The sequence below is a fragment of the Labrus bergylta genome, chromosome 20 (genome assembly GCF_963930695.1).
Source record: "Labrus bergylta chromosome 20, fLabBer1.1, whole genome shotgun sequence".
Classification (NCBI taxonomy): domain Eukaryota; kingdom Metazoa; phylum Chordata; class Actinopteri; order Labriformes; family Labridae; genus Labrus; species Labrus bergylta.
Genome location: NC_089214.1, coordinates 19,386,927 through 19,411,434, shown reverse-complemented (window position 1 = coordinate 19,411,434; position 24,508 = coordinate 19,386,927). Strand labels below are relative to the sequence as shown.

At 38.9% G+C, this 24,508-nt stretch overlaps 2 protein-coding genes across 6 annotated transcripts; both read left to right on the top strand.

The window, feature by feature from the left end:
- The first annotated feature begins 595 nt into the window (after positions 1-595).
- Positions 596-13,938, top strand: nup58 (nucleoporin 58). Of its 4 annotated transcripts, XM_020655925.3 has the most exons (14): positions 596-1,013; positions 2,121-2,287; positions 2,383-2,412; positions 2,499-2,774; positions 2,915-3,080; positions 3,296-3,361; positions 3,713-3,887; positions 4,357-4,436; positions 4,575-4,693; positions 4,923-5,005; positions 5,166-5,367; positions 11,187-11,270; positions 11,949-12,047; positions 12,551-13,938. In XM_020655925.3, the coding sequence occupies exons 1-14, from the start codon at positions 934-936 to the stop codon at positions 12,718-12,720; spliced, it is 1,797 nt and encodes a 598-aa protein (XP_020511581.2). In that variant the 5' UTR covers positions 596-933; the 3' UTR covers positions 12,721-13,938. The 4 variants fall into 4 exon arrangements, with proteins under 4 accessions (XP_020511581.2, XP_029137464.2, XP_020511583.1 ...); XM_029281631.2 differs by lacking the exon at positions 11,187-11,270 and having other exon boundaries at positions 597-1,013; XM_020655927.3 differs by lacking the exon at positions 11,949-12,047 and having other exon boundaries at positions 597-1,013.
- A 504-nt stretch (positions 13,939-14,442) lies between these two features.
- On the top strand, positions 14,443-22,601 carry ropn1l (rhophilin associated tail protein 1-like). Of its 2 annotated transcripts, XM_029281632.2 has the most exons (7): positions 14,443-14,549; positions 14,782-14,914; positions 15,674-15,797; positions 16,852-17,013; positions 17,644-17,819; positions 18,727-20,746; positions 21,590-22,601. In XM_029281632.2, the coding sequence occupies exons 2-6, from the start codon at positions 14,784-14,786 to the stop codon at positions 18,779-18,781; spliced, it is 648 nt and encodes a 215-aa protein (XP_029137465.1). In that variant the 5' UTR covers positions 14,443-14,549; positions 14,782-14,783; the 3' UTR covers positions 18,782-20,746; positions 21,590-22,601. The 2 variants fall into 2 exon arrangements, with proteins under 2 accessions (XP_029137465.1, XP_065804830.1); XM_065948758.1 differs by lacking the exon at positions 18,727-20,746.
- Positions 22,602-24,508: the final 1,907 nt, after the last annotated feature.

Below are 24,508 nucleotides of genomic sequence, written 5' to 3'. Positions count from 1 at the left end.
TCACAATAAGGAAACAAATTGAGGTGTTGCTCAAAGACACCCTACTATTTCAGGTTAAAATATTATGATATTAAAAAGAACATTGTGTAGGCCTAATTAAACACTGTTACAATCCATGGTTGTGTGATAGCCAAACAGTGAACCTGAAACCTTCAAACTCCCTTTGGGTCTGGAGAGATCAACCACTTTCAAATCAACCCAAATTGGTTAATCCAGGCATGGATTTGATATAATAGATATATAAAAGATAGGCTATATAAAGTGTACAAAGTTAAAAGCAAAAAAACAGGTAAGGGGGTTGAAAAATATAAATTATTCATAGATAAGAAAATAATAATAATAATAAAGCTTTCATAATAAAAGTGATAGTTTAGTTAGCAAGAACAAAAAGAAGAGTCAGTTAGTGAAACTGAATGGTGCCTTGTTTTACAAACAAGCCTTTTATTTAGTCTTTTATTATGAAAAATAGACCGGAACCTTTATTGACGTTTTTGTCACTGACCAAAGATGGCACATTGCGCATGTCTGAAGCATCACGCGACACAAAAAAAGTAATGGGGGACGACGGGAAATGCAGTTGGGATAAAAGATTACCCGAAATGCAACAGCATACGGGGGAAATACCAGGCGGGGAATAGGAAAAGTAGCACCATGCGAGAACATCTCTGCGTTCTTTTGGCAGCTTTTAGTTTCTAAAAACGAGAAGAATAGAGTCTGAAAACACTCAGGACTGCAGCGGAAGTGCTCGATGTTTTGAGTGGTCGAATAGTTTGTTTATAAATGTTTGAGAGGAGACGAGACAGCGGATTTGGCCCTCACGCCGGAGCCTATCAGAGCTAACGAGTTAGCTGTGATGCTGGGCTGTACGCAGAGCATGTGAAGCTGAAGTGCAGATAGCCTTTTTGTATTAAATGTGTGCCCTGATCTGATAACATGTCGGGCTTTAACTTTGGAACGGGAACTCTTGGTGTCGCCAACGCTGGAGGCGGATTCGCATTTGGGGCCGTAACCAGGTAACGACACAATTCACATCTGAGCTAACGTTAGCATAGCCGGACCAAACTTAAACACGTAGCCAGAGTCTAAGTCTCAACATGTTGATGAAGCACACTAGTAGAAGTATGGTTTGTTGTTTGTTGTTAAGCAAGCAATCTCACTAAAGCAAGTGTCCTTGAATACTTTAAAGTGCACCGCTCTGCACACACCTGGACTAAATCTTCCTTTTTCCACTTCCCATCTGCACAGCTGTCCCAAGAGTCAGCCTCTAGTTGGACACTTCAATGATCACCTCAGTTACTTAAATCACACCTTTAATTTAATGTCTGCACTGCCTGTTATTTAATGTCTGTTTTTGATAACTCTGCACGATCTGCTTTTTTAAACACTGCATATATATACATATATAAACAACACAACTTCAGAAGGTCAACACTTTTTTATTTTTTTATATTCAGATTTAATTTAATCACAGATTTTTTCCTCAACTGTTTATAGGTTCTTCTTTAAATTGCACTTATATTTTTATGTTCACTTATGTACATTCTTTGTATAAGTCTATTTTTAATTGCACAGTTTAAGTTTGTTTCATCTAGAGGTATTCTTTAAACCTTTTTCAGGTTAATATATATGTATGGGAGGGGGGGCGGTTTTGTGGTTTAATTTGTAACAAATGTTTCATGTCATGTACGGCTTTGTAACCGGCTACTGGATGCTTTGAATTTCCCTCGGGATCAATAAAGTATCTATCTATCTATCTATCTATCTATCTATCTATCTATCTATCTATCTGTGTGGTGTGTAGTTTCCTCTTGTCTTATTAACAGTCAGGAGATTTAGCATTTTATCAATATCTTTTAGCAGAGAAATATAAGATAACGTAGCTGTTACTTTGATCCACCAACGTATAGGGATGCAGGTGGTCAAAACAATGTTTAAGAACACAAAATGAGGAAGGCATGTCATTTTTGTATTGATGGTCTGTTTAGCAGATCTTTAAAAATATAGTGTGAAAAACTGTCCAGTTTGCATAACTGTAAATTATAGGCTATTTGCTTTTTTGGATTTCTACTTGACTCTGGCATGGTGACATTACTTAACGTCGCTGCTTTTTGCCTCTTCAGTGCACCTGCGGCCAGTACTGGTGGTTTCTCTATCGGAGCAGCTCTGGGTACAGCAGCTCCAAACCCTGCTGCAGCCATGACCAGCACGACCCCATCCCTTGGCCTGGGAGGAAGTCTCTTTGGTCAGAAACCTACTGGAGGATTCTCTTTCAACACACCTGCATCAAGTAATAGATGTACATGTTTACAAAAAATAAATAGAAAGACGTAAAATAAATTCCTTTATAATTGGCTCTGGTCTTGCTATGTCATCCTCTTTTAGGCGCTGCTCCTACGACAGGCCTCACATTAGGTAAGTCTGTATTCCTTGTGTATTTTTTAACTACGATCTTCAAAAAACAGGTTTAAACCTTGATTTCTTCAATTATGTTTTCTCAGGTGCCCCAGCCTCATCAGCTGCATCCACTGGCTTCAGCTTGGCCTTTAACAAGCCCACCGCCTCAGCAACACCCTTCTCCCTCACTGCTGCTACCACCGCCACATCAGCCCCTGCAGGGGCAGGTTTATCATTTGGCTCTGTCCTGACGTCTACAGCTCCTCAGCAGCCTGCAGCAGCAGGCTTCACCCTCGGCCTTGGTGGCACAACAACCACAGCAGCAGCCTCTGTAGGCCCATCTCTGGGTGGGGGTCTCTTCTCCAGCACTATGGCTTCAGGTGACATGGAAACAGCCTGAGCTTGTCAACATGGAAATATGTGATGATCAAGTCATGTCTGATCATTGAGTTAGAAGTAGTTGTCAATCTTTACATTTCTCCACAGTACTACAACATACTTTTTTCACTTGATGTTGCAGGTTTGGGTCAGACTCTTGGAGGTGCTGGTGGGTTAACGTTAGGCTCTCTGCTGGCTACCTCCACAGCGGTATCAGCAGCACCTGCCCCCAGCCTTGGCCTGGGTGGAGTAGACTTCAGCACTTCATCTGAGAACAAGAGTGATACATCATCTGGAGCCAATGCTCAGTAAGGCTAACTGACAATCATGCCTATGGTTCTTCACTAAATGTGAATGATAGTGCAACAGTTCACATCTGTCCATATTTTATTTTAAGAAAGTGTAAATAACTTTTTACTAAGAGGCATTAAGTAGCTTCCTATCTTGTTGACTTACATCTGATCAGCAGGCATATAGTCCATTTTTTTGTAATAATGAAAAACACTCTCTTTCTCTCCCTCAGGGACAGTAAAGCTTTAAAAGATGAGAACCTGCCACCAGTCATTTGTCAGGATGTCGAGAATTTCCAGTAAGTGTGTTTGTGTGTGTGTATTTTGTCAATGGTCATTGTGTCACCACGAGCCAGTGCATATTGTTCAGTTAGATCTGGCTTATGTGTTTAAAAATGATCAAAGTGTTGTTGATAAAGTGAGCAGGATTATAGAACCATAAAGCATGACATCTATTTATCTCATGAAGTGTGTGGTTATGTACCACAAACACAATTAAACCACAAATAACATGGCAATTATTTTTTTTATTTGTATTTATTTAAAAAAAAAAAAATACAACTACTTGGTGCAAGGCTGATAATGTGTTTCAGGAAAATGCTTTGCATTGTCTGAATTGTATCTAATGGTCTGTCTCCCTTCTTTTATAGAAAATTTGTGAAAGACCAGAAACAGGTTCAGGAGGACATCAGCAGGATGTCGTCGAAGGCCATTTCAAAAGTCCAAGATGACATCAAGAGCCTGAAACAGCTTCTTTCTGTCAGTGCCAGCGGCCTGCAGCGCCAGGCTCTGGCCATCGACAAGCTGAAGCTGGAGACAGCACAGGTACCAAAAAAAAAAAAAAAGGCAGTTTGGTAGACACAAGCTTAAATGTGAGAAGTTACATGAGCCCACGTTCTTTTAGTCCTGTTGCACAAGTTTCATACTGTTAAAGGTCCATTGTCAACAAGATTATATCTCGACACTTGAATTCATCAAATGCAGTAAAGTGGTCCACATGGTCCAATATTTGTAAATGGACACATTCTGTATGTATAGCCTAACATAACATATATAGATCCACAGTTTATCCCAGTTCTTAATCAATCTGGATAGTTGTCCAAATTATTTTCTAAGGTGTTGCTAGAGACCCTTTCTTGCTCTTTCAAAAATCAGTTTAAATAAGAAGAATTTAGTTGCCTAGATTCTTAACTGAATCTGTTGCTTAACATGAAATTCAAATTTGGAACATTATTTCCAGGAAGATATATCCAGGCTTATCTATTTTTGATATCCTCTGACCTTTCTTCTTAAGGAGCTGAAAAACGCTGACATCTCACTGCGTACACAAAAAACTCCCCCTGGACTTCAACATGAAAATACTGCCCCATCAGAGTAAGTTTTCCCAAATTAGAGCTGAGTAGTGCTATCATACATGTATAATATTTCAAGTCACAGGGTAAACTGTATGTCAGGTGTTTTTTCCACTTCATGGATTTGAAGGAAATTAACTTGTGTATATTTTGTGTTTAGTTATTTCCGAAGCCTTATCGAGCAGTTTGAAGTGCAGCTGCAGCAGTACAGGCAGCAGATAGAAGAACTGGAGAATCACCTGACCACACAGAGCAGTGGCTCCCACATCACGCCGCAGGGTAAGAGGACTTTTATGTGACTTTGTTATAAAAAAGAAAACTATTTGCTCATAGCAGAAAATTGCAGATCAGTTTGGAACCAATTTAAACACTGATCACGATTAAAGAATTGTGCATATTTGAAGATTTTCAACATCACTGGTCTTGATTTCTGATTTTCCCCCTTTCTCTCCTTCATCTTCTCAGATTTCCACAGCGAACATAACATTGTCTATGTTGTTTTTTCCAGACCTGACTTTGGCCATGCAGAAGTTGTATCAGACGTTTGTGGCGCAGGCTGCCCAGCTCCAGTCTGTCCATGAGAATGTGAAGGTTAGTTCTGTTCTTCCAGCTTGGTCTGAAAATGACGCAACATCCTCATCAACTCAGCGTAGCTTAAAAATTGTGAAACAAATACTTTTTAAAATCTGTAAAGATCATGTGAATTAAATTCTCTTCTTCTGTCGTCCTGTGTTTATATCTGACGTGGCAGATCTTGAAGCACCAGTACCTTTCCTACCGCCGGGCCTTCCTTGAAGACTCCACAGATGTCTTTGAGTCCAAACGGGCGTCTAACAGGAAGTGGCAGACTGCGCCTCGAGTCACGACTGGGCCCGCCCCATTCTCCAGTGTGCCCAATGCTGCAGCGGTTGCCATGGCAGCCACGTTGACCCAGCAACAGCAGCCAACTCCAGGTCTGACTGCCTACAAGTTCTAGAAAGTTCTCCGCCTCTCACCTTAAAAGAAAGGAGAGACACATTTAATAATACATTTTGGAAAGGACAGGATGTGTTCATTTTGCGTTTGTATTATTATTTATTTTATTATTTTTAAAGAAGTCACTTGTGATAGGTGAAAGGTCAAAAGGAGACGGATGGGGATTTGAAATAATTAAAAATGAGCCTTAGCGTGTGTCAAACTATAGTCTCTGTATTCCATATAAAGAGAGAGAGGGATGGAGAATCCTTTTAGCTGCCTTTACCATCTTGACTCTGACTTTCAGTTCAAGGGTTGGACTCATTTATCAAATACGCCTTACAGAAATACAATGAGCACGTTCTATAGGTAGCTCCAGTGAACACCAGAATCTGCCAGTCTTGATGCCAAGCAGATACACATACAAAGACTTTGAAGCATAAGCAGGCGTAAGTTAACTGAAAACACTCTTCTCTATGTGCCATCTCCAGTAGGATGTTAGGGCGCGTACGTTAGGCTGACATCAATGGAGAAATTATACAATGATATAGTCCAGTTATCCCAATTTGACTCACCTAAAGATATAATTACAGCCTCTACATCTCATTGTAGTAAGGAATCTTTTTCATTATTATCCAATGGATGCTTGAAATGAGCCAACTTGATGAAGGTTGTTGTGTTAAGCATTTACTGTGTGATTTAGATGCACTTAGTGAACATTCATGCTCTGAATGAGGAGGCAGAATTTTGGGTTCATCTGTTGATGATTGTTCAATATTTTATACGATTTTGCCTGGGTAATGAGTAGGTGTATAAGATGTAAATTTATTGTATTATTGTAACACCTACTCTCCAGTCAACCTGTAAAGAAGTCTCTACATTGTAGAGAAGCCCCTGATTGATTAGACACCCAGTCAGTGACAGGACTCCTGAACATTTTTATGTACTGAATTTATAAGGTTTGTGTCGCCATTGTTTATGGAAGCATGCAGCTTCTCTTATTCAAGGCCTTACAAATAAGGCCCAGTTTTAAACACACTCTAAATATTTCAACTGTTGCATTACATCAACTTGTATCTATAATAAAAAACAGCCAGTCCTATTATCAATAAAGTAATGTAAGCTATAGTGGTTATATGTAAACTATGACAACAACATACTATATATCCAGTATATCCACACTCTGACAGTAAAAACAACTATATTAATGACGAGTAATCTTCACAGTATTTATATCACGTCAGAACAGAGAGGGAAGACTATGACACATTTCTTACTCGGACATTAGAATGTCAGAGGTGTGTTGGTAACTCAACACTTGTCAGGACTTGGTAAAGGAAATGCTCCAGGACGAACCGTGTAGTGATGTTACAACATAAACTGAGGAAGTTACTTTTGTTTTACTCACCTCAGAACTCAATGGCACACAAATGTCCTTTTTATTACACATTTTTAAACTAAAGTAAGTCTTTTAAAGAGGAGTGTCCATTATGATTGTTGCCACATCTCTGAGGTGTTCAAAATGTTCAGCCTTTTTTGTAGGCTTTGGTTTGTAGGCCATTTTACAGGCATCTCAGTGCACTCACTTACAATGAACAAACTAAGCTACTATGTAAATAAGCATGTTTTTGCTGTCTCTCTCTTTTTTTTTTTGTAAAACAAAATAAATTGCGGATTTAATTCAAAAGTCTGAAAGCAATATTCAAAATTGGACCAAGTTAAAAAAGCAGCATGACTTAAAAGTACTCAAATGGCAAATTATTTAAAAAAATAAAAATAAAAAATAACCCTTCTGCTGCTTCCTTTACACCTAAACGCTCAACACCGCATCGACTGTTATTAGATCTGATGGCAACTAGTTGTTAGCCAGACTATGAATGTGACACTTCAGTGTAATCATATTTAAACATTCACATGCATTTGATAGCTTGGCAGGACATGCAGGAGCTGTTCCAAACATGTCATGTTTTTCTAAGTAAATGCCAAGAAGGGATGGGAATATTTTACTAAGCCATTCTTTGAACACTATTTTTCTAGGATAAGCCCTTCACAAACGAGCCCTGTTGCACAGTAGTTAAGATCAGATCCACTTATGTGGCACAAGTGCACACTACCTTTGTGGTGCCTACTAAGGATTTATTTTTCTTGACCATTTTTCATTTCATACAAAGCCAAACACATTTCTGGTCCCCTGGTTACCCCATGTACTGCTAGCTGTCCAAAAACAGACTACTTTTGCCGAAACGTTCTAATTCATAGCTTTGCTGGCTCATTTATCTTAGAGGTTGGCACAAGGTTGAAAGATTTCTTTTATTTTTTCATTGTGATACTACCTAGCAAATTCCCATCCTTGTTGCCAAATAGTGGTTATTCTCTAGTATTTGACTCAGTCATTTCATAGACTAAGCCTAAAAACCAGTGGATATCTTGGTCATTTCAGTATTTATTTACCTATTTATTTGTATTTTATTGTGTGATTTAAATGAGTAACCTTCCATGACTGGAAAGGTATATTGGAGGTGGGTCAGTATCACAGCACATACAACTCCAACCATTGCAGCTGGGTGGCGTTACTTCAGCCAGATTGTTTGAGCCCAGGTAATGTAATGTTGCAGGTGTTGATTGTATTAGCTAAAAGTTTGTACAGATGTGGGCCTCAGTGGACATGAGGTGAGAGGTGCCAAAAGACTTTGGACTGAAGTACGAACTATTAAATGGCCTGAAGTGATTATTTGAACTTTAAAAATTGTCTTTCAGTGACTGCACTTATTTGGTCTTTAGGTGAAAGGAGGCTGATATACCCTGTGAAAGAATAATCTGATTTATCTTAAATTAAGTTGGTTTGTTTGTTAAAGGCGTTTTACTTTTTTTGCTTTTACTTGATTTTTGCTAATTCACCAAGGGCTACTGTCAGTGTCACAGGGCTGGGATCATTTCACATAGCAGTTAAACTAATTAAAAATGTCAAGTGCTGTTCACAAGTTGCTATTTCAGGTATTTTATCCAAGGTGGTGATATTTCATTGGAAAATTGCATTTATAGAGGTTTGTTGGCCGTGTGGATAATCTTTCTATGGGTCTGACTTCTCCTTTTGCAGTTCAGCAGTAATGATTGACACAGTCAGGCTGTCTTTATTTAGTGGGTTGTTATTTCCCACAAGGATTCAGTGTTGCTTGGTGTTGGACACGGGTGACCTTTTTGAGGACAGAAAAGTAGTTGTGGTTTTTTTCTTCTATATATTGCTGCTAGTTACAGTTGTCCTCAAACCTAACTGATTACTTCTTGATGGAGCAGCCGCATATGATGAGAGAAGCTGCTGCTCGTGACGATTCAGTCCTCTGTCGATGTACTCTGAACTTTTTGTTGGATTGAGAAGCCGAGCTTTGGCGTCTGTAAGATTCTCAAGTTGTCCAGAGTTTTGACTTTTGTCTAGTCACACTTTGTCTTCCGCATTCCAGTCACAACAAAGACGATGAAAAACTATTGATCAAAGTTGTTTAGACCTTGAACTGGATAGTAAACTAAGCCAACATGTTGGTCATCATATTCTCAGTAATGTTCATTCGTATGTATGCAAATGCTGATTGCTAAACCAACAGCAGGAACGACCCCTTTTTACCTCTTTTTTTTTTTTTTTTTTTTCAAACAAGTGAAGGAATTTAATGTGATTTTGTTGATTGTTTTATTCTTGATGGTTGGCACAGTACTAGCACCACAATTTTACCTACTGTGCTTAACTTTTTTGAGCTCCCTGATTTTATTGAGTTGTGTGCATATTTTAATATTTTTCTGCTTGAGTTTGAGCCTCAGAACAGTAGTTCTCAAAAACAGACCTGATTAGTCAAATCCAGAAAGTCAGATGATTATCTTTTGATGTGATTGGCTGCTACAGACTGTTTTGAATGTTCTTATTCTTTGCCAATTCATTTCATTGAACCTTTATCAGATGCTTACATTTTTTGCGTGTTTCGAGTGGATTTTTCTAGAAGTGGCCTCCTTGAGGTAAAACTATTGCAAGTTGTTTTTTTAACACCGAAATCTGAGTATAGGCTTGTATAAAAAAAAAACACTAGGCTGATGAGTGTCTTACAATATGTTAAACAGCCACCTCACCTAAGTACGACTTGATCAAACTACGTAAAGTGTTAATAACAATTGTCACATAATTCAAAGGTGTAGCTTTTGTGTGCTAAAACATTACTACTCAATAAGAAGTTGCCTGTCTAACAAACACTGCTAGGTGTTCCAACACAAACCACAAAGGTTGTTACACTCCTCTTTGAAGGATTGAAAGAAACTTGACCACATTGACTTCCACAGGCAGAGTGTACCATATCACTGATTTCCCCTGTTTACACTGAGGCAGCCATAGATGCCAAATTCACATTTCTTTTTTAAATCTCGAGTGCTTTTACTTGTAGATGAATGTGTTTCAACTTATATAACCAATGCCTGTTGATACAGTATATTTAATATATAATATGGTGTGCCTTTTTAAGCTATATTCAATAATTGTGTGATGCTTTTTTTTTTTTTCTTTTTTTTTGGCGTATGCTAGTTCATTCACTCTCAGAAATCTTGAAAAATTGGAAACTTGTCAAATTCAGTAGCAGTTAGCAATTAACAATCAATTCTGTTCTAAACTGTTTGTTTGTGTTTTATGTAAGTGGAATTGCATATTAAATTGACAATAAATCAGTTTTTAAACAAAGAAACGTTTGTCCGTGTTTCTTTCTCGACTGAATATGTTTTAACAATGCAGACTAATTGGAAGCCCTGCAAAATTTGATAAGATAAAAATATTACATGTAGGTTTAAAAAAAGACAAGTTTCTGAGTGAAAGAACTAGCTGCACGTATGCCAGTTTTTAATAGATACAACTACTGCTTATAACTGTGATCTTTAAAGTCTATACAAAATACCGTTTATACACATACATTTACGTTCTACAGTTATGGAAGGGATTGTGCTTTACTTGTATATCTAAATCACCATAAAAGGGTTTTAAGGGTAGTTTCATAATTGCTAGAATATTTGGATTGTCCTGCAAACTAAATTTTATAAGACAAGCGTAGACTCAAGGTGCTTAAAGGTCACATATTGTGCAAAATACACTTTACAATGTTTTTCAACACTAATGCGTGTCCCTAGCCTAGGCTGTTTGGGAAATGTTCCCTTCATGACATCACAAAGGGCAGTAGCCCCTCCCCCAGGAGGTGGGTGACACTCCCACAGCTAGGTGTTTGTTCTGCCCTCTGAGTGCCTTATCACCGTAAACAATAGGACAAGAAAGCCAAAGCTACCCAAGTCCTTCCAGAGAGGAGGTGTGGTCAGACACAGCTCATTTACATATTTAAAGGTACAGACACAGAAAAGGCCTGTTCTGAGCAGGGCTGAGAGAGGGGTTTATAGGCATGATCAAATACAGGATCAGAGTGGATTTAGAACAAGAAACTTCACAGACATGTTTTATGGGAGCTCTGAGACTTATTTAAACTTTTTGAAAAAGAGTATAATATGTGACCTTTAAGGTAATTTTTACACATTTTATTGAAAGCATTCTGTTACTTTTATATCCATTTTAAAACTTTTCATTAACTTTGTGTTAGTGTTTTGTAATTATTTAGAGAGGAATGTGATTTAATTGTAATTTGGTAGCTAAGTATACGTGTACAGTATAACAATGGTGCGAGTGCTACACAATGTGTCCTTAACATATTTTAACCAGCTCGTTTCTATCAAAGAAAGATGATGAGCATATTTTATCCACTCAAAACACATTCAGAGGAGTAAACCATATGCCCTCTCTGTGCCTTAGGGACCCAGGCACCCTTGGGGGCAGGGTTTGGAAACCCCTTTGCCTCGGCAGTGGGCACTAGCTTGGGCTCTTCTACCCTTGGAGGTATTACCCCTGTCTTTACTAAATGAATATTCCCTTCCACTTTGCCCTCCCTCCTCACCTCCTAGCTCCTGTATGAAAGTAGTAGTGGGAAGTGTGTATGTGTTTGATTAAAGTGGTGCAGTCAATGCTTGGCGGTTTGTTTTCTGTTTTCCTTCTGTGAGAGTTGGAAGTGCGTTCACACCACTAGAAGAGTGAGCAGTGACTTACCACAATGCTCTATACTTTTACACGTTACTCACATTGGATAATTTATTTATTTAGTGAGAGGAGAACACCCAAAATATTCACAAGGGTGTGATACTAACATTTTGTCCTCTCTTAGTCTTAGGATCACAACAGCCATTTCAAAGTAACTTGGCAGTGTGGGCATAGGTGGTCTGAACGCACACAAAGTCGGTGTGTTCTCTTGTAGTTGGTGTGTTTGGTTAAATCTTCCCTGTGTTGTTTTTTTTTTCTCCCTTTGGCCTTTGCTTTTCCATACAGTTTACTTTGAGTCATCTTTCGCCGTCACCATTCAGCTGTGTGTAGTGCTATATTGACTAGATTGTGGCATTTGTTTTGCTTTTTTTTTGCTATTGCCTGCCTGTGCGTTCTCCTGAGGCACTGCTGCTTATATTCATTCCTACTGCGGGCTGTTTGTTTAGCCCATACTGACTTGAATGTAACTCTCTCCCACAGGTTTTGGTGGTGGGCCAGGATTTGGTGGGGTGGGGACTGGGGGGTCTTCTTTTGCCTTCTCCTCCACCAGTAAGCCCTCAGGAGGCAGTCTGAGTGCAGGTACATACATAATGTATATACCCCCCCTCTTCACTCGCAGAGCCAAATTCAAATAGTTTTCAGTTAGAATAGGCTTGTGTTTGCAAGTTTACTTCACAAACTGAGATTTTTTTTTCTCCCCCTGAGAATTTGCTATCAGAAAAACAGTTGAAAAATCTTCTTGTAAACATAGTGTCAGGTTACTCTGAGCTTCAAAGAAAATTGAAGATATCTGACGGGTTTTTCCGATGTCCTGTCTGATGGATGAAGACTTCGGCAGCATCATCATCCTCGCAAAGCTTTGTTATTCTTTTTGAAAAGTCACTGGCAGTTTTGCCAAAAAAAGGCTGTAGGTTATGGGGTTTTAACACCAGGAGAAACTAATCTGTCCACAGCTCAACAAATGCTGGAACCTGTATATCAAATGGAAATCTTTTACATTTCTCTCTTATTACTATCTTTTTTCATTACTGTTTTCACTTTAATATCTTATACTTTCCTCTTTCCTGCCTCTTCTGTTTTAGGTTTTGGTAGCAGCAGCAGCTCAGGCTTTAACTTCAGTAACCCCGGCCTCAACCCCTCGGCCGGCCTGACCTTCGGTGTGTCTAACCAGCAGGCTGCAGGCTTTGGAGCAGGAATGCCCCTCCTCCAGCTCAAGAAACCCCCTGCTGGTAACAAAAGGGGCAAGAGATAGAGCCCTGCGACTGACCAGCTGACCAGCTTTGTGTTTCTAGTGGTTACGGACTGCTCTCCCAAAAGCATATAAATGCTTCCATTATCCAAATAAAGAATGGTAAAGAATTCAGTGAACACATTGAGTAAATCCATAAAGATGAGATCTACCCCACTATAATACAACAACACAGGATCTCCCATTTAATATCATTTATATGTAAAAGATCCTACAGACCAACAATATTTTGATTGGCCTGAGAGTTGCCTGCAGGCTTTAATCTGTGCTTTTGGGAATGCCAGCCATATAGAGAATTGAATAAATCACAAATTGTTCAGTTACCTGTCAGGAATTCCTTAATCTGAATATTGTACACAGTACAGGCAGTGTAGTTGGTTCCATTTTGCTACAGACAAACTCAACCGCATGACTGCACTTGAACGCCTCTCGAAGTGATGACTTAGTCCAGGTCTTGTTTAGGGAAGGTTAAGATACAGTACAGAGAAAGCCCTAGTTGGTTGGTAACAGCATAGTCCCTGCCCAAAGGTGTCAGTGGAAGGTAATATCTGCTCCTTGATAGTTTTTTAGTCACAGGAGAATGTCCAGGGTGGGTTTTTGGGGAAGCACAGTTTTATTTTTATACCAAGTTGAGAAAGAGATGACATTCTGTTAGGGGTTAAAGGGGACTTGTGTCTTGTGATAGTCCATTATCTAGTCCAAATAACCTGTCTTGATTTTGCTAGAGTCCATCCTTGTCGTTGTTTTATAATTACTTTTTCCAACACACGTTTTCCCCACTGTAAGCACTTTGGAGAGGAAACGCTGTTAATGAAACAAGGCTCCCATTAAATGTTAAATTAGTTGAATTCAAAAGGGATTTCACCAGCAGATCCCAACTAATCCACTCAGTTTATACATGTACTACGATAGTGTTGCGCTTGCCAGTGTATATGACCTGATTGTTTGAATGTGCATGTGTGCTTATTGCACAAGTATGAAATCGTCTCTGGTCTATCATTGTTGCTGAATTGTTTTGAGTGATTGGGGGATGTTCTATTTTTTTTTTTTTTAACTGTCCATATATGTTTGATTACCACATACTGGTAGTTGTACTATTATTTTCTAATCACAGTCTATGTTAACCTGTATTTTCAAGATGCTGTTTAATAATAAAATCTTCAATATGATGTTTTGCCTGTTTGTGGCATCACTTCAATAAATGTGTGTGTTGACATAGAATGATATCTGTCTTTATGTGTTTGTCTAAATGTGTGTCACCTGATTTTAGACAGTTAAAACTATAATAGGTAAAGTGGTAAAATGGAGTTAGTGAACATTTTATTTTAAAAAGTTTCAAAGTAAAATAGTGTGAGCAATACAATTTGACAGCTATCCTGGATAGAACAGGACCGATGAGGCTGGGAGAGGAATACATACATAAAAAAAAAATGCTAATCCTTTAAGTCTAAAATATAGAAGCAGACAATGACTATCACTTTCTAAGAGGTGTTTTAACAGGATCAATTTGATATAAGACTTGAGGGAAACCTGCCTGTAAAAGTTCTTATTTTGTGTGTTTCTGAGTATTATAGCCCTGCAAACACTATGTCCGAAAAAATAAGTCAAATTCAGAATGAATACACGTTTTACTGGCTGAAAGGTCCTTTCTCCTATTTCGACACTCCTAACCAGAAGGGGGCGGTAGTACAGTTCAAACGGTGCACTTTCCTCACCAGAACAAATGAAGAACTCCGTTGCTATGCGACGACGTTGTATTACACACAACAACTGCTTGGCAGAAGTAGCCTAATAGACGATAATTCCTTACCGCGAATTGTCCGACTTTCCAGGTACTGTTACAGTGTAGGATATTTTAAAGTTATTCTGTTAAAAAAAAAAAAAATTGTACCCTACAAAGTGCAATTTCATAGTTAAAATTAAAACGTTTTTTTTATTTTTCTGTTTTGTTTTTAGTAACAGTTATTTTTTTGTTTGGTGTTTTGACAACACAGAAGTGCTTTCTCAACCTTTTACCCCAATTTATCTGCTAATTGGACTAAACTGCAATGTTTTATATTGCAGCCATGCCTCTTCCAGACACAATGTATTGTAGTCAACAAATCAACATCCCTCCTGAACTGCCAGACATCCTCAAAAACTTCAGCAAGGCAGCCATCCGCACACAGCCAAAGGATTTGATGCTGTGGTCTTCAGCGTAAGTCTCAGTGGTCTGTGGTTGTTCTGGTATAGGGTAGGGGATACATCTGTTTGTTTCATTTCAACCTTATTCTCTTAAACAAAACTATAAACAGTATCTCCTGACAGTATCAGATTATAAAAAGCAGGCCCTTTTCACCTGAATATTTCTCATGTTGGCATTGACGAACTGTAATTGGATCCCAAGGGCATCCATGTTGTGGCAGCAGTTAAACTAGGACTTTTGTAAACAGAGAGGAAAAGCACTTGACAAAATTATAATACATCAAGAATTTTTTGTTCCCCTAAGGACTGTCACATAATCTGCTATTTTATTGGCCAGTGTAGTGTTTACAGCAACAGATAAAAATGTGAGCCATATGGTGAAAGAAAAACATTTCAAATGTCTCCTGGGTTACAAGATGTTTATATGCTGTTAAAGCAACACCAGGCGCTGTTTCCTTTAAGGAATGCTGAAAGTCACACTGCTTCTAAATGTAAACATTATTTCAACTGTGAAGTAAGATAAGCCACAGTATGCCCTTTAGTATGAAAACGTATCACTTCACACATAGGCAAATAAAACATGATGATTTATTCAACTGGTGGTGCTCATGAGACATGAACTTGGACTAATACCAACTTGTTCCTCAAAGTCCATAGTCTCCTTTTATCTCTCTATTTGATTGTCATGCCTTGAAAGCAGTGAAGATGAGGGACAGGAAGGGTAAAGCTAAGCACACTATAATATGTTAATCATGTGTGTGTTTTCTCACAGATACTTCAATGCACTGTCAAAAGATGAGTGTCTGCCTGTCAAGGACAGGCTGGAGATGAATGTTGCCACCCAGAAAACAGATACTGGACTGACTCCAGGTCTACTGAAAACTCTGCATAAACAGGTACTCACTATAGCAAGACCACAGCTTAAAGAACCAACCATATCCTATTTTACTTCATTTTATTTTACTTTAGCCGGTATTTTGGATCATTGCTATGGATCAAAAACAATGTATCTCATATTTTCTAATGGTAAATGGACTTGAGCTTATATAGCATGCATATACCTGCATGTAACAACTACTCATTCACACACTGATGGTAGAGGCTGCTATGTAATGAGACCATCAGAAGTAACTAATCCCATTTATACGCATTCAACAAAGCAGAGGGAGCAATTCAAGCTTAAGTGTCTTGCCCAAGGATCGAAGCCTCGACCTTCCAGTTGAGAGACGACAACTCTACCAACTGAGCCACAGCCTCTGATGTGTGTCTGCAACTGTGCTAACTCCCTACTATATGGGCTATTTTACGAGTTTAATTAATAGTTGCATTAAGCTTAATATCCACAACTGCTTACACTCACATTCTTTATGTTGCTGTCTACACATGTGGATTATTAAAATTCTATATTATCGCAAACCTATTTTATCTCACCTCAGGCTCCTGGTGTAATGGATGCATTAAAAGAACTGAAAAATGAATCCTCAAAGGCCAATAGTCTTAAACTTGTGAGGATGCTGATCTATTTGAGTTGTAGTGCTACTTGTTACAGTAACACAGTTATTAGATTTTTTTAACTATTAACTTTTGATTTTCTGTCTGCTAAATGTTTGGCAACAAAATAAGCATTAATCAGAAAATGTAACATTAGCACATAAATATCTGCATATTAGACCAGCTTGGGAATTAGCTCCAACTCTTATTCATCTGTTATTCATCTATCCTTGCCATGTAGATATTGTTTCCAGTGTATTACACCGTAAGTTGAGGAAAGCCTGCTGATAAACTGGTCATTAATTTTTGTGAGTGCCTGATTCTGAACGTGCTGCTTTTGATGAGAGGAAATATAATGCAGATTAACTTCTCATGTACATTTTTAACTGCCTTATTGTAAACTATTATTTCTCCCACCTCCATTTCTCCTTACCCCTCACTACCCCCATCCAATCTCAGCTGTCTCACAAGAAAACGTGCATCAAGGAGGAGCTGCGGAAGAAATGGAAGGGACTGTGTCTTCCCATGGACCAGTTTGAGACCTTACTGTTACTGGGGAGCTTTGCCTCAGACATTGACTGGATGGAGTTTTTTGCCCTGTGCTGCAATTCTCTTGGAGGGGTGAGATGTTACACAAGACCAGATAAAAATGCTAACACCACTTTATACCACATCCTGAGAGCCCTTAAACCTATAGGGTTAGGCCTAGTACAGCTTGAGATCTTCACAAAAAGCCTTTATTGTTTATCCAACTGTCTAGTCTACTAGTATTTAGACTTTATCCAGACATCCATGATCCAGACTTCCAACACGGTCCCCAGGCTATGACTGAATAAATCCTTCTCTGACTACTTAAATCTTTGCAGTACTATTGAGCCAATGATTTTGCTTCAAAGTTGAAGATAGAGCAGACGAGATAGATTAAAGAGAACTTCTGTAGGCACTTTGCAGATGAATGATGACTTAGAATCTACAAAAGCAAATCAAGTTAAGCATTAACATTATCTGCTCAGTGTCAGTAGATTGGAATTGGTCCTGTTCTGTATGAGCCTTAAATCCCTTTAACCACATGAGGGCAGTCATGATCTACTTTGATTGGGCCGTTTTGTTACTGTGAGCTAGTGTGTGCATTTAAGTGTATTTGCAGTATCTGCTTGTGATGCTCAAATGTCCTTGATCACGGAATGACTGAATATGTATATTTTGTGTGCCTACTGTCTGCTTCTCTGTGTCTTTTTCCAAACTTCTCAGACCCTCATGAGTTCTCTAAAGTTTGCCTGTGAGATCCTGACAGAGGATGAGGAAGGTGGTGCTGCTAGAATCCCTTTCACCACCTTCATCAAACTCTACACCTACATGGCACACTTGGAGGGAGACATGCCACAGGACCACATTAACAACTTCCTCAGCAGCCTGCAGGCTCAAGTGTAGGTGTTGTTTTGTCTGTTGTTGTATTTGTGTGTGCCATTCCTGTCAGCTGGCAGGCTGTCAGTATGCATATAGAAACAATGCCTACATCAATACTCCCATTTAGCATAAGCTGTATTTTTTAGGCAGTGAATATGATGGCTGGTTTAATAACATTAAGAACAGAGATGTCACCCGATCGCTTTAGCAACAATCTTATCATTTGTTTCTTATTTTACCTTTACCTTACCTTTAGCTCCATCCTGAATCCCTTCTTTTACTTCTTTTTCTATTAGTATTGTTAGTCATCAAAGTCATAATATCTTAAAGTGCAGTTGCATTTTATTAAGATATTAACCTTATTTTTCACCAATGTATTCTGACTCTTGAGATAGATACCAAGTCACCAAACGTTTGATTGGGTCTAAATTTTATGTACTATATACATTGTACAACCTGTAAGAAATTATCCACTCACAGTGGGATTCTTAGCTACAACATGTATTTCAATGTCTTAGATGTTTCCCTCTTTCACCACACCTGATTCAAATGAATTGGTCATTATCAGGCTTCTTGATGAGCTGATCATTTGAATCCGGTGCGGGGCAGTGGATCCCCAGGCCCAGGATTGAGAAACACTGTAGTGAGGGACAGTTTTACTACAATGAAATGCAGAAAAATTCACCAACAACAATTTTAAGCCAAAGGAATGCTACCTACCTATATTCTTCAGTGCTGACTCTGGATGTCCCTAGAACTGCTGGCCCAAACTTCCTGTCAGTCAATGTTGGTAGGCTTAAAGGCACAGACAGTTTAAGAGTTAAGCCAGTACCCCTGGCCTCACATGATGCTGTAAGATAGTGATATTCTCTATGGTTCAAATTCCTATTTTGCTGAGCACTCTGCACTGATTTCTTCGCCCGACAGCAACAAGCAGAACGGCATGATTCAGGTTTCCAACTTCTACATCAGCAGGAAGTGAGGGAAGGAGACACGCAAAGCAGTGGAAGGCAGGAAGGAAGGAAAAGAAGTAAAAAAACAGCCGTGTTCAATTTATAAATTGGCCCACTAATGCCTTTTCAATCACAGCTGTTTGTTCATTAACTAGAAATCGGCCCCATTAACTGTAAGCATCAGACACAGTGAGTTATTGTTCATCATTGTCTAACTAAACGAGGCTGCTACTTTCAGTAAGGTTGGAACCTTTAATGAGCAGCAAGAGAGGCACAAAGCTGCCTTCCACAAACTGTCAGGTGGAGTGTGTGTGTGTGTATGCTTTTTGTTGCCTGTTCCCTTATGTCTGTGTTCGCCAAAGTACATTTATCATACACACAGTCATATCAGCTTGCAGACTCACCTCATTTGGCCTCTCTGCGGGTGGATTCATTCCGCCCAGAAGAAGAAAAGAGGAGAGGTTAGGTGATAAGCTCTGAGGGGAGAAGTGCGTGATTTTTAGCTCGTGTTAAGACCGAAAATCCCTCTGTGTTTAGTCCACTCCTCCGTGCAATATTGTAAATAGGCAAAAACAAATGCACACTCAGACAGGTTTATTACACTAGTCAGAAAGCACAACATCACAAGCAGGGCCAAGAAATCTCTGAGGTAGCACACCAACACGCACACACAAATGCATCAAATCTACGAGTCAGTCTCACTGTATCCTCCTCACTCAATTGTATATCCACACAGGGGCAGAACATAGTCTTAAATAGGCACAACATGTCACCCTTTTCTCATGAACATGTTTTCCTGCCTGACACACATGTACACACACAGACTTGTGGTTGTGTCATTTTCTCGTATATTACATCTGGCAGGACAGGAAACAGGATCAGAGGGAATTTGCAGTGCAGGCACAGTTGGAAGTAGGTTTAAAGGGTGGAGGATACACACACACGCATGTACACACACACACACACACACACACACACACACACACACACACACACACACACACACACACACACACACACACACACACACACACACACACAGACACACAGACACACTTAAGCCTACCCCTTGCAGGGTTGTGGCTATGACTGAGTCAAAGGGGATTGAAGGACAGATAGAACCTCTGATATCTTGATAACTGTGGGATCACCACCCGTATGACACAGCAGAAAAGGAATTTTGTCAGGGCTTAACACAGAAATCTCTCTATGAACTACACAGTTGAACTTTGTTATATAATATGTTGAAAATAACACAGCCTTGATTTGAATCTGCTCAGAAAACTGAACTAAAATACAGGAAATTGAGACTTTGATGGACATTGTTTCCATTTAGGTGGGGTTTAGAACTGAGATTACCGGAGAGAAGATTTGTTTCCAGCTATTAACTGTCACATTAACAATAACTGTGAACATTAACTTTGTATACATAGTTTTTTCATAAATTCCATTACAGAACAATAGCCTTTAATGCATGAAGATGTGTATGAACAAGGCTTAAAACTTGCAAGTTCCCCCTCAAAATATGGAAAAAATAGACTCTTGTTCTCCTCTAATCATCTGAAACAACTTTCTTAATGTTCTAATATTTCCAAATTTTACCATTTCAAATTGAAAAGTGACATGATCCTTACAATACATTTGTAGACCCATCCTCACATTACTATGGTAGTAAAACTTGTTTGTACATGCACTCTCATGTACACTGGATCTTACAGTACAGCTTTGGATCAGTATGCTCCATTGTTTTGAGATACTGGAAATTGGGAGGGACATGATGTCATTGCAAAGATGTCAGTGGTTTAGGAATCTCAGCTCCAGGGTGGACCTTGTTGCACAACTGTTACTGCTTCTTCAAGCTTTCCTCATAACATGGCATCTCCAGGGACACGACAGATCTAGCAGAGCAGTGCGAAAGAGACAACAGAAGAGAGTGGACACAAAGGCTCCTTTTTAGCGTTCTGGTCTGTAGCTGTTGTGTAACAGACTTCAGGGTAAGGATGAGGGAGAGAATGACTCACACTTTATTGTAAATAACATCAAAACTGTTTTTTTACTACTGTACTCTTTAATTCTGTTGATAGAATTAGAAAATATATTTTTAAAGGTCACATATTATCCTTCTTATTGAGCAGTTTAAATAAGTATCAGAGGTCCCCAAAACATGTCTGTGAAGTTGTCAAAAAATCCACTCCGATTCTGTAATTAATCATGCCTATGACCCCCTCTATTTCAGCGCCGCTCAGAACAGGCTGTTTCTGAGTCTGTAGCTTTAAATGCAAATGCGCTGTGTATGACCACACCCCCTCTCTGTAATAGGGATGTGGCTCTGGCTTTCTTGCGCTGTGCCCTATCATTTACAGGGGAAAGGTAGGCTCAGACACCTAGCTGTGGGAGACCCACCCACCTGGGGGAGCCGTTAATGCCCTTTGTGATGTCATGGACATAAAATCTCCAAACGGCCTGTTTGCGCACACATTTTTCTGAAGAGTGTAGCAAGCAAAAGACAGAGAGGATGGACTTTTCTCATTATTAGGTATTTTTGTCAACAGGCTAGGGACACATATGAGTGTTAGAAAATCATGGCAAATGGAATTTTGCATAATATGTGACTTTTAAATTATATAACTACATTAGAATGTGTAGCTGGTCTCTGCTGATTAGATTGATGTGTATTTGTTGTAAAAATAACTAATGAAAAAGATCATGATTTTGTTTTTAATTCTAGAATGAGTTATAAATAGTTATGAGTTATAGATTTTCAGTTGCCTATATGCTGCATGCAGATTGCAATGTACAAATGTTCACAAATTCTAAAAAATATACTATATTTGCAGGGAGCTCCAACATGGGATGATAAAGCCTCTGGACTTCATCTATCTGGATGATATGGACTCAACTCCTCCTGAATCATCAAAGTTTGCCAGAGCAGCATCGAGAGCGGAATAAGAAAGAGCTAAAGGTTTTATGGTGAAAGATGAATTAAATCCCAACAGATCTGTTTTTGAGTGCATGTTCTGCAAATTTTGGCGTGCCCTGGAGAGAGCGGTAGATGTTATGCCATGGACATAACCCACAGTTTTCTAAAGAAAAGTTTTCAAGCCTGGATCTGGTTTATCGCTCTGCACATACTTAAAGCGGAGGCAGGATGAACAAGCACAAACCTCCAAGGTTGTTTATGAAAGCAACCTGTCAATCAAGCCACTTAGCATTTTTCTTTTTAAGTCTAATTATCTTCTTAATGGAACAATAATCTCATAATCCCAACTGCGACACACACAAGCAGATACAAAAAAGAAAAGAAGCAGAATTGATTAATTCATGAACACTGTAACATTTTGTGAGAAATCTACATTACTTCTAGAGAAGTTGGTGGATTTTTCCACGGATGTGAAAAAAATCTGTTTCCATGTTGCCAGTATCCTGGAGCAATTAGAGGAACTGAATTTTTAAGACACCTCCACAGTGGCTTCACCATTCTGAGTCACTTTTACAAGAGATGTAAGAGTGTATCATTTGTTTTTCTGTGGGAAGACTTGGACTTTATCTTTTGGCTTTACCTTTACATTACTGCACAGATTGTTGAATTCAGTATTATATTTGTATGTATTTATTATGAAACACATTTGTGTCTAGGGTCTAAGAACAGGTGCAAAATAAAATCAGAATACATTAATTACATTTATCTGGCTTTATTTGGGAATTGTTCTTACACACATGAACACACATTACAAAAAGAGCGTAATCAAGGGCCATTGCTAGCTGATTAAAATGAGTAAATTACATCTTGTGGACGATATAATTTCTCCTATTCAACTGACAGCACCATCTTTCTCTGTCTCTACGCTGAAGTGTTGTCTGTCCCTGCCTCATTAACTGATTAAGCAATAATATGAAGAGTTTATAATCAAGCTATTAATAATCAGGACATTAGAGGTTTGCAGGGAAGGGGAAAAACAACATTCTCAAGCAAATCCTCTTCAACACAAGCACCCCCGTTAAAACCCTGACATAAACAGTTTCACCATCACACACATTCAAACCTACACAGCACAGTGCTTGTGTCAAGAGAGGACTCATAGGGGATCTTTGTATGCTACTCCTGCTGCAGTTACACCATAGAAGAGGCCAAAGTGTTTAGGGGTGTTTTTGGCCGTTTGTGGTTTAAGGTGGAACAGATGAGTGACTGAACGAGAGAAGGACTGCATGAGCTTGTCTAAACCGACCAACACCAAGGTCATATGTTCTTTAAGTGAATTAAGATTCAGGCATATGTGAGCTCCACTGAGAAGGGTCATGTTAGAAAAAATATAACATTACAAAAAGCCTTTTAAATCTGCTTTACCTGACACAGAACAAGTAGTCTTAGTTTATGCACCGTTTTGCTGCTTTGCACAGATTGTCATTTTTGCTGATAGTCATGATGTATTTAAAGCAAACATCTTGGAGACATTCTGGAAAAAAGAAAACATCAACCCCTTTGCTACTATTTTTAAGTAACTACATGTTAGCTTTTCAATAATAATCTATGAGGAATTCTTAATGGCTGTTAGGGTAAGGTCCTCATAATGTAAAATGTGTTCGATATATAGTTTGTTATATGCTTAGCTAAGGCAGCATGTCCGCATTACTGAATTAAGACTAATATGCCATAACATACTTTTTTGCTTCACAATAGATGCACCCTCCGCTTGATTAACTCTTCAAACAATTTGAAACAATATATTTGTTTTCCATTACATTGGACCCATTCAAGAACAAATGGTGTCGACACAAATACACAAATGTTTTGCCAAATGGCACAGCCTAAAAAGACAAACAGGTCGTGGGTCAAAAACAATAGTTATAGAGTGCCCTAAGTACTTTCAGAAGGTAGTAGTTTAAATGGTCCTCAAATTGTTATGGATCACGGATTGAGTACAAACCTTATCATTACATGACACAAACACACTCATACACACATGCACGTGCGCGCGCGCACACACACACACACACACACACACACACACACACACACACACACACAGACATTGAGATTATCTGTCAGGCGGATTTCCATTTTTCTACTGAGATAATGTTATTGACTCTGCAAATGATGGTGGTGCTGATGTTGTGCTATATACAGAAGGTGAATGCATTACATCATAGGGAAAGCAGCAAATCTTTTTTTTTTTACATGGCTTTGTTGTGCATAGGACACATGGGAAGGTGGTCTTGGTTCAGGTCCTCATATCAGCAGGTGTCTGCCCTCCTGAATTGTCCTTGAATGAACCACAATTTTCCATCCAGCTGCCCTGGCCTCAGACCTCAAATGAACCTGCATGTGAAAAATCTAGTGTAGCTGAAGAGTTCTCATCCCAAATGGTCTGCTGGTCCTCTTAATCAGTATAAATTATTACTTTCCATTTTGCCAAGGCTGCATGTAGCCCACCAACCCAAAGTGGAGTGTGAAACAAAGCACAGTGGTTGACTTGAGTTCATACAGCTGTCTTACTATTGAAAGAACAATAGAAAGAAATATAGAATCAGGAGTAATAATAAGTGATACAAACATGGCTAGGCTGATTACAGTAAAGTCAGGGTACTTGTAATATTGTCTATTACAATTTCCAATGTTGAGGACTTTGAAAACCTGATTTATGTAATTTGATTTACTAATCTTTCAGTTGTATACACTCAAGCATTATTTGTCAACTTCCTTTACTCTTGTGTAGAATCTTTTCCTTAATCACAGTCCTATCTGATCAAGATGTATG

Bases quoted from the DNA above. Each gene is read 5' to 3' on its own strand.
- nup58 (XM_020655925.3), top strand. From the start codon at position 934: ATGTCGGGCTTTAACTTTGGAACGGGAACTCTTGGTGTCGCCAACGCT. The intron at 2,288-2,382 runs GTAATAGATGTA...ATCCTCTTTTAG, and splicing joins TTTCAACACACCTGCATCAA to GCGCTGCTCCTACGACAGGC. The intron at 5,006-5,165 runs GTTAGTTCTGTT...CTGACGTGGCAG, and splicing joins CTGTCCATGAGAATGTGAAG to ATCTTGAAGCACCAGTACCT.
- ropn1l (XM_065948758.1), top strand. From the start codon at position 14,784: ATGCCTCTTCCAGACACAATGTATTGTAGTCAACAAATCAACATCCCT. The intron at 14,915-15,673 runs GTAAGTCTCAGT...GTTTTCTCACAG, and splicing joins TTGATGCTGTGGTCTTCAGC to ATACTTCAATGCACTGTCAA. The intron at 17,014-17,643 runs GTGAGATGTTAC...CAAACTTCTCAG, and splicing joins GCTGCAATTCTCTTGGAGGG to ACCCTCATGAGTTCTCTAAA.